At 34.6% G+C, this 10,810-nt stretch overlaps 1 protein-coding gene across 1 annotated transcript; it reads left to right on the forward strand.

Moving 5' to 3' along the window:
* Positions 1-218: 218 nt before the first annotated feature.
* On the forward strand, positions 219-6,835 carry LOC127729957 (galactoside alpha-(1,2)-fucosyltransferase 2-like). Its single transcript, XM_052237944.1, has 3 exons — positions 219-461; positions 3,544-3,592; positions 5,190-6,835. The coding sequence occupies exons 2-3, from the start codon at positions 3,573-3,575 to the stop codon at positions 6,121-6,123; spliced, it is 954 nt and encodes a 317-aa protein (XP_052093904.1). The 5' UTR covers positions 219-461; positions 3,544-3,572; the 3' UTR covers positions 6,124-6,835.
* Positions 6,836-10,810: the final 3,975 nt, after the last annotated feature.

Raw genomic sequence — 10,810 nt, forward strand, 5'->3', positions numbered from 1 at the left:
ATAAGATGGATTTATCATGGATGACATATGGATCGATGGGTCAGATTTAAGGACGATTTTTGTTGTGAAACAGATCAATTATATCACATTTCACTGTGTGAATATAGTCCTAATAATTTCGTATTACTATGTAAAAAATCAGAATTTTCATACAAGTTTACAGCCACTACCAACACGAACATGTCTTTATTTTCATTTCCAAAGAGTTTAATTGAAAGCAAATAATTTGCATATAGTAACAAGGTTGATGTCACTAGTGAAGCATAACAAGTATACCCGGTTTAAATCCTCAGACTTAACTTATGTGTAAATGTTTGATAATGTGGCATGGGATTATGTGTCAATCAATAATTAAAACATGTTGTATGGTATGAACATGCTCACGGTACGGGTTGATATTTGCTGGCGATGAAAATATTTACTTGGCGACTAGGAGAGAGATCAGAAGAACCACCAAATTAGTGAGTAGATTTTCATTTGATAACAATCCGGGGTAACCACCTTGATATTTTGAAGAATCACAGGCGTAAGGATCATCAATAGGTATTGACAGCGAAGTCAGTCACGGCTGGTAATCTACACACGCAGAACAATCGGTTCTGCAATGAAAACCGTGAGAGGATTTTCCGGTTATGCTTGAGTGGAGTAATTGTCACCGCTTCGAAAGGTATGTACATTTCTAAATCGAAATTTTCTAGTTCAATTGATCAAAATATTGAAAATCGGAGAATGCTATGCTGTGGTGAATACTTTAACGAAGAGACACATGTATCATTAACTGTTGTGCATGGAGTAAAACTCCTACAAAATCAATCGTCCCACGAGTAATTGATGAAAAAAGTGACATTTCAATTTTGAGATGGTTCTATTAACAGACCTACAAGTTCAAATTTAGTTTTTTTTCTGTCAACGGGATTGAATGTCGTTTTGGGCGGCGTGTACGCTGTCCGAAGTTGAAAGACGTCGTAATTAATCTAGAAACTGCCAATTTTCATTATTTCATGCGTGAGGGGATCGGTTCTGATTAAGGACATCGTGAATGCGTGAGAGGAAGTGCAATTATAGTCAATCATAAATCTAAACCACTTATATTTACGTTGCAGCCATTTCCATATTCATTGTCAATTTATATTTAGTATGAACTTCAATAAAACTGTGCAAGTTACTTGCCTTTCTTTGAAAAAAGTAAAATCACAAAAATACTAAACTCCGAGGAAAATTAAAAAAAGTCCCTAATCAAATGGCAGAATCAAATGATAAAACACATCAAACGAATGGACAACAACTGTCATATTTCTGACTTGGTACAGGTATTTTCAAATGTAGAAAATGGTGGATTGAACCTGGTTTTATAGCGCTAAACCTCTCACTTGTATGACAGTCGCATCAAATTCCATTATATTTACAACGATGCGTGAACAAAACAGACATAATAGGTAAAGTTGTCAAAATAGGGGTCAGCAGTCATCACCATGTCACAATCTCAATTAGAACAAAAACAAACAAATATTTAACAAAGAAGCATAAAAAAGTATCTATCAAATTTAGCAACCACATTCATTGCTTACTTATATATGTATTTTAAATCAACCAATAAAGGATTGAAATATTTGAAGGCCTGTGACTGAATGGCAAGGTTCACATCAACTCTAGTGTAGAGTCGCGTGTTTGACGTCAGAATGTAAACGTCACACAGTAAGAGATATAAAATAATTTTGTCGTTGAAGTGATTGTTGCATTTTTCGATATAAAGATATGTTTGCACTTCCCCTCACGCATTCACGGTGTCCTCAATCAGAACAGTTCCCCTCACGCATGAAATAATGAAAATTAGCAGTTTTTAGATTTATTAAGACGTCTATCAACTTCAGACAGCGTACACGCCGCTGAAAACGACATTCAATCCTGTTAACAGATTAAAAACTAAATTTGAACTTGTAGGTCTGTTAATAGAACCATCTCAAAATTGAAATGTCACTTTTTTCATCAATTACTCGTGGGACGACTGATTTTGTAGGAGTTTTACTCCATGCATAACAGTAAATGATACATATGTCTCTTCGTTAAAGTATTCACCACAGCATAGCATTCTCCGATTTTCAATATTATGATCAATTGAACTAGAAAATTTCGATTTAGAAATGTACATACCTTTCGAAGCGGTGACAATTACTCCACTCAAGCATAACCGGAAAATCCTCTCACGGTTTTCATTGCAGAACCGATTGTTCTGCGTGTGTAGATTACCAGCCGTGTCAGTGTTTACACTCGGAATACAGACAAACGTAACCTGTGCCGGCCCACTGCAATTTAAAAACCGAAGGCACGACTAGCCCATTCTTATTTTCAAGCCTGTAGAAAATTGTACATAAACAAACACCAGAATTTCATTTGATACGCTCTGTTTAGTAAAGCAGTTTAAAACACACATGCTTGTACAAATGATATTTAGTTTCCATCTATTGTCCATGTCAATCAATACAATTCACAACAATTATTTCTTTCTTCTTGTAGGGAACGTCTCCAGGGGCGGGTTTAGGGGGAGGCAGGGGGCCGAGCCTCCTTTAAGGAGCTACATATATATGGTTAATGCATAGACTTATTACATGTTCCACTCCAAACGTTGACTAGTTCTACCCTTTTCAAAATCCTGGATCCACATCTGATCTCAAACACTTTTTCCATATTTTAGTTTCCGCAGACCAGGTACGAGAAAATGCACATCAAAATCCAGGGAACTTATTTATTTTCTGAAACACTTTATAAAATGCTTTTGAATTTTATTTATATAATTATTTACTTTTAGTATTATGTCCATACACGTCTTCAAGATTACTCTCCTAGTTAAACAGTTTTGTCTGTACTCAGTAGAACTGTAGAAATTAGTAGGTCTGTACTCAGTAGAAATTAGTAGGTGTAAACTTGACCCTCTTTCTGTAATTCAAGAAGAGTAAATCTGTATTTCAATTTAAATCTGTGTGTTTTGGTAAAAAAATAGAATATTGCAAAAACTGATAAGTTGACCAGTATTTACAATTTGTCCTATATTTACACCTATCAACAATTAATTGTAGGGAAATGCCAATATCGTGACATAATTTTCTTATTTCATAAAACATGTACTTAAATATTCTCCAAGATACGGACTCATTCCTGGCAAGGTTGTGTAACACGTCGCTATCCTCCCCCACCCACCCCCACCCCCTTTCTCTTTCCCGACCATCCTGTTTTGAATTAGACAGGAAGTTAATCACCTATTTTCTGATATTAAAAATGATTATGCATTGTTAAAAAAATAAAAATAAACAAAAATAAACAAATTATAAATTTGTTAGGGAAAAGGTTGTTCATACAAAAACTTTTTGGAGGGTAAAAACATATTTACAATTTTCATTACTGGAAATTGCACCATTTTTGGAATGACCGGATATTTTTGTTAACAAGAATGAAAAGGATTTCCGGGATGTTAAACATTTCGTTTGGTTGTTTCTTACAAACATAAATTCATTCTATGCTCATGTTTTACATTACTATCCTCTATAGGGTGCCTATGTGCCAGAAAACCAAGAGAGATGAGAGTCGTCCAGTTAAGGTGAGTACTTGACGCTATTTGACATGACTTGTATCTGAGCAGTTGTGGATCCAGGGGGAGCGTAGAGGGCGTACGCCCCTTTTTGATAGCCCCAAAAAATAATTATATATTTTTCACGATTCATATGATTTTTTAGCGTAAAATCGTCAAAAAAAAACGGTATATAATCCGTTTTTTTTAGAATTACGCTCCCTTTTCAAAAATCATAGATTCGCCCCTGCTGGTTTATCTATTCCAACTTCTCCTTATTTTTATACATGACGGTGTTTGACTTTGGTTTAACAAATCAGAAGTGGAATGATTGTCAATAAGAAAACGATCAACCAGAGATCAAATGGTGCAAATTTAAAGGGGGCATTAGCTACGAGATATAGAAAAAAATGAAATATGATTTTTTTGTTTGTTCAATCATTAATCAAAGTGAAATAGTGATACAATTATTCGCCTTTAGCAGCCAGTTTGGTTCAGTTTTGTCAAAATAAGCTATGCAACATCGCTAATGAATTATTCACTTGCAAGTGAATAATTCGACCTCATTAAATCCGTATTCATGTGAACTTCAATTGAACCCCTTAGCTATAGAGATGGGTTCCGCATAAACTAGGCGTGTTCAGCTATTAACAAGAAATGAAAATAATATATAAAAATTTGAATATCTCTCTCTCTCTCTCTCTCTCTCTCTCTCTCTCTCTCTCTCTCTCATATTTACATGTGCTGTGTATCTATTGCATGTTGTTTGCTCTGTTTTTATAAATAAAATAAAAAAGATATATATTAATACAATATGGTTGTAAGACACTACCATTCAGGCTAAATAATTAGCATATGGGCCACAGTTTTTTCAAGTGCAAAAACTCTTTCTGTTTATAATCATAATAGATTTAAGCAATTATAGGTCACCGTACGGACTTCAACAACGAGCAAAACCTATACCGTATAGAAACTGTAAAATGCCCCGTCATGACAAAATGTATAACAATTCAAACGAGAAAACAAACGGCCTGATTTATGTACAAAACCATACACAAACATGATCAGACATCAACCAACGACAACCGCTAATTACGGATCTTTAATATGGAACTAAACGTCATCAATGCATTGCATTAATGAATCCCTGAACACCCAAATGGAAAGTGCGCCATAGTGTAATGGAATGGTTAGTGTTTCCAACTCTGAAGTCATAGAACCCTTAAGGAATGTAGCTCAGCCGGAAAAGCTATAGCACCTTAACTTTCTTTTACTCCCCATTTTAAATAACCTAGAAATAATGTCATCATTTGTTTGCAAACACTTAACTAGTATATATAGTCTATGAAAAGGGGTATTTTTCATAATAAAAACTTTCTAACCTTTCGATATACTTTCATACGCTACCCAATCATCGTGACACGTCAGAAATTCTCTCGATGACAACAATTAAATACCACGTTGAATTTGTCTTTAATATTTCCTCGCATTTCAAATTTGAAAATGATATTTTTTTCCACATATTTTCTTATTTGCTTTTTCTCCAAATGGTTTTCATATAAGTGATCGTAAATAACTACATGTATGTAATTGCTTATCTTAATATTATCTTAATATTTTACAACAGGAAATTCAAAGGTCTTCGAAGAGTGTTTGTTATTGTCATCATCTGTTTGGTTGCCTTGGTTACCATGCGCAAATTTTCAACAAGAAATATAACAATTCAGAAAAATCCGGTACCTTTTGGCAGGAACGAGAGGAAAATCACAGTAGGGTTCCATGGGAGAGCAGGTAATCAGATGTTCCAATACGCTTCACTTATAGGAATTGCTAAAATGAATAACATGACCCCGGTTTTACTGGAGATTACAGAACTATGGAATATGTTTGACTTGCCTATAAGTACAGCAAACATGGATAAATCAGGGAAATATACAGAGGTAAAAGAGGAACATACTGCAGTGTACGCGCCAAAATTCGAAAATATCAAAAGTCATACTGATGTCTATCTTAATAGGTATTTACAATCTTGGAAGTATTTTGAAAATATCAAGATGGACTTGAAACAGCGACATTACAAGATAAAAAATGAACTTGTAGAAAAGGCATTGCCTTACGTTAAAGACATAAAGAGAAAAGTTTCTAAAGAGGCAGTTTTCGTTGGTGTTCATGTAAGACGTGGAGATATAGTGCACGAAAGAAAACCAGTAGGTCATATTCCTGCGCCAATACCCTATTTTTATAGGGCAATGAACTACTTCCGGAAACGTTATTCTAACGTTGTTTTTGTCATGATTTCTAATAGTATGATGTGGTGTCAAGATAACTTAGACGATTCTTCAAATGTCTACCATGTCGAGACTGGCGACCCTTACATAGATTTTGCCATTTTACATAAGATGGATCACCTTATACTTTCGGTGGGAACATTTGGCTGGTGGGCAGGATATTTGTCCCCAGGTACCGTTATTTTCTATAAAGGGTACCCTAAAGCAAATACCACAATGAGCATCGAGATGAAACAGACGGACTTTATTCCACGACACTGGGTCGGACTTTGATAATTTCCATATAGGTAGGACAGAGCAAACCTATCTTCAAAGCCAAAGATACCAATTCCAAATAACTACTATAATCTTGGTTATAATATCTCGGCCAACATGAATTGACAAAAACAAATTGTTCCGAGTGCGTGTGTTCAATGTTTTAGTTAATACGATGGAAAGTACACCAGAAAGCGATGCTAGAAACCGATGTACAGTGGTCAAAATCGAGTAGGTTTGCGTGACATCAGACTTGACAAAAGGGATGGACGGGTTTGCTAACTGTGAAGTGACATTATAATGCATTTAAACAATTCGCAGGATTGGTTAAGATACTACAAATGCAATTCTGTATAACAGTAATCTTCATTTTTTAAGGAGTTGTTGTGTTTTGCATTCATCAAAGCGTCTGAGCATTCTCTATACATAACACATTGACCAGTAATCTCGTTAATAACATTTATAATATCAGAGGTAACAATGTTTATATGCAGAAGAATACTTGATGATTGTTACAATAAATACTCTGTTATATTTTAAGAATATCTAGAAATAATTTTATTGTTCATAACAGCAAATGTGACGAAACACTAAAGTAATTATACTTGGACAATCTTTGTCTGATGAAATATAATACGATTTGGGATTTCTCGTCTAGCGTAAATTTATGAAAAAAAATGTATTGGATTTACGACTTTTAAAACCTTTGACAAAAACGGATATCACCATGTCTGATTTTTATTGTCTCGCCTGCGAAAAAAGTCGCAGAATGCGAGACATAGGTATTACAATCCGACGGCGGCGGTTGCGTAAACTATTTGTATAAAGCTTTATATTTCAGAAGGTACATGTAGAATACCTGGATGCTTCATACCTTGTATGCAGATACCTTGTGTCACGCATATTCCGTTTGTAATATGTCCATTGTCCTTGACCTCATTTTCATGATTCAGTGACTGCTTGAGGAAAAATAATTGCAGTTTTTTGTCAAGTGAAATACTCACTTATAATGAGTAATGGGATAACTATATTTGGTATATGGGTTCCTTGCAACGTCTACATGTTCGTCAGGTAGGGTCACCTGACCTCAACCTCAGTTCATGGATCAGTGTTTATGGTTCTTTGGGAAATGTTTAGTTTTTGTTGTTTTGTCTATTTCGCAGATACTGTAAGCAATAAGTCAATTATATTTGGTGTATGGAAAGATTGTAAGGTGTACATGTCTGTCTGGCAAGGTTCATAAGACCTTGACCTCATTTTTATGGTTCATTGGTCAAGGATTAGTTTTCGTGGTTTTTTTTCTTCAGTTTATCAGATACTATAAGCAATAGGTCAATTATATTTGGTGTGAGGAATGATTGTAAGGTGAACAGGTCTGTCTGGCAGGGTTCATATGACCTTGACCGCATTTTCATGGTTCATTGGTCAATGTTAAGATTTGTGGTTTGATCTGTTTCTCAGGTACTATAAGCAATAGGACCACTATATCTGTCTTGCACGGTTCATCTGACCTTGACCTCATGTTCATGGAATTATCAATGTTAAGTTTATGTTATACTTGTAGGAATACCTTCGTATTTAAGATTTTCAACATAAACTCAATCATAAAAAAGCAGGTGAGACATTTCAGCTCGTGCACTCTTGTTTGTTTTGTGGAAAGTAAAATTTTCAAAACCTACCAGCAAACCAGAAAGTTACATCACAAGAGTGCACACGCTGAAATGTCTCCCCTGCTTTACTGATCATAATTGAATTTATGTTGAAAGTATTTAAGATAAAAGTTTTACTACAGGTATCACACAAACTTAACATTATCAATGATAAAAAAATCAATTAAAACTTGCAACAAATAAAAAGGGCGTACGATCATCCGCTCCTAGCGCAGCTATTTATTTACTTGGTAAATGTACTTTCAACGTGAATGTGGTAAGGTAACAATCTTGCCACTTACATATGAATAAAAGAATATAAGGCGTAAAAGCATAAGTGATACAGCAATCCAAAGACACAAATGGGCAGTTAGAGGTAATCGTGTTTATATGAGCGTAATTGTAAACTACACAGGTTTAGCACACGATGATATCAAGACAAGTAAACAATGACGCTTAAAAATATACCTGGTGTAAAGGGGGAAATAATGGAGAATGAATACAATTCATTCAGGCGTTTTGAAACGAGTTTTAGATCTACATTGATAGGTGTTTTTGCACAAATGCGTAATACATATTTTATTTATTTGAAATTTGATCACCCTAAATTCACAATATAAATAGGTGCTCATTTCAATTTACTAGATCGATTGTTGCATGTTTAACGTCAAAGTGGCAAATATTTCACGCATATTCAGGACGAGAACAATCATATTGTACGAAAAGCTTGTACAATTTATAAGGTTGCAGTGTTATCATATAGATCTGTCAATTTCATTTAATAGCCTCTTTGAGATTTCAATCTTGTCCAATTAGTACAATGTCGGACAACAGAGAAAAGCATGTCTTAGTTATTTGTGACATCTGGTCGATGTGAGTCCCACATCTCCTTTCTGTTCAATCAAGTGTCTGTATCGTATGTTAAGTTCTAAATCGGTCTTGGTGAAGACAGAATGTGAAATTATACAACAGAGACCATCAAACAAATGCTATTAAAAACAAAGACAACTTGACATTTAGACAATCGAATAATCTGTAAATCTAACATGACCTACGTTTTGAGAAAAGTATAATTCGCGGAAATAACTATGATATCGACGATAGAAAAATATAAACGTGGAGGTTAAGGACAGCTTTAATATTTTCTACATAAGTTTGAAACTAAAAAAACGTTTAACTTTCTTGTATTGTATTTTATCTTTAACATATACATGTAGTTACAGAACCGAGTACTTTGTAAACGTGCATTTAAAATCGTACCAACTAGATTGTTTATGAAAATATCTGAGGTTAATTAGTATACCTAGATCAGCACTGCATGTGTACTTTTAAGCTATACGAATAAGTTCGGCTTATTTTTAGATTATAAAGATATTTTTACTAAGGCCTTAAATTGGCAGTGAAACAACCCCTCTCCAGAAAATATATTAGATAAACTGTCACGGTTCAGATATGGCAGTACATTATACATATCCAACGGGTTAAGTGTAAAGATCTCATAAACAGTATGAGAAAAGCATGACCTTGTGCAATGCCAAACTATAAGTACATGTTATCGAGAAGATGTAGGGACCATACGTTTTCAGAAATGTAAAGCAACACATATTTAGTTATGTTTTTATTGATGCATATTTTACACATTATTTATAAAATTTGAACCCAAATTTTCAATGCTTAAAGTATCAAATTTTATAAATATGTGTAAAATTGTTTTAAAATCTATAGTGTATAATACTTACTCTTTAATATTCAATTTCCAGTAGGTTTTAAGATTTGTTTTATCCTATTTGGATACAAATACAAGGAATATTTTCACTTCATTTTTGGTATATAGTTGTCCCATTGGCAATTATACCACATTTTATTTTTAAATTGAAAGGTTTTTTTAATTAGCAGAGAGGACCTCTTGCAAAACTGTACATTATTTATGGTCCCCTTTCCGACTGGAGAGTTGTCCGATTTATACATATCATACAGTTAAACAGACACCTATATCCTATTTCAAAACTCCATATCAACCTTGAGATTTTAACACTAAACATGCATTAGCCAATAGTAATACATCATTACTTGCATGTGTATACAACAGAAAATGCTCAAAAACTTTGATCAAAATTACCTTTTTTTAGTTTCCATGTTTTGCATTAGTGACCTAATTTTAAATCTGTCAAATATATCTCAAGCTGCACCCAATTTGTTCTGGCGTAAAAACATAGTTTTTCAGATCCTTTTAACGAATTTTATTTTTTCATGTTGTGGATTTCCCTCCTTGTTAAATGATGATGATGAATGGCTGCTTAACGTCAAGCGGCAAATTAATATGCATATTCAGGATGAGAAAATCTCAATTTAATATGAATATTAACCCTGATTTGTAATAGACAGACACGCTGAGCAGGATTTTTAACGTGCTAGTTCACAAGGTAACAGTCCGCATGAAGACATGTCACCTTACCCGGACGCATTATTCTGACTCCGAGCCGACCAGTCTTTGCTCTTACTCCTAAATGCAGCGTGTTTAGCGGAGAAGCAGCAAATGCCAATTTTAAAGTCTTTGGTTTCACCCGGACGGGATTCGAACCCACGACCTCCCGCACTCGAGACGACCTCGCTACCACGAGACCACCTTGTTTAAGGTTATAACTATAGATCTTCCCATAAGATGTACGGTTCTGTTCACGGGAGAATGTCATACCTGGCTTCATATCTTACTATATTGGTTGTGATTCTAATGAATATTAAAGATCACAGTCACTATAAAGAGTGAGATTTTGTTCAGTGCTGAAGCCTCTGTTACTGCATCCTTTATCACTTTTGATTTTTAGGTCAATGTTCAGGGTTACAGCAGCAAAAGATAAGCTGAAATTCTAGCAAAATTATGTTTTTTTCCACCATTTGAAATTTTGACATAAATTGTCGGCACACCAGGTAAGGGAAAAGCGGCAATGGACATTTGAGCGATAAAGAAAGGACTTTTGAGCGCCTCAGTTGACAATGTTTTCTCGGGGTAACAATCTGCTTTATCACCCTCTCAGCTATGCGTTATTTATATATTG

Source organism: Mytilus californianus, unplaced genomic scaffold (assembly GCF_021869535.1).
Source record: "Mytilus californianus isolate M0D057914Y unplaced genomic scaffold, xbMytCali1.0.p SCAF_2, whole genome shotgun sequence".
Taxonomy (NCBI): domain Eukaryota; kingdom Metazoa; phylum Mollusca; class Bivalvia; order Mytilida; family Mytilidae; genus Mytilus; species Mytilus californianus.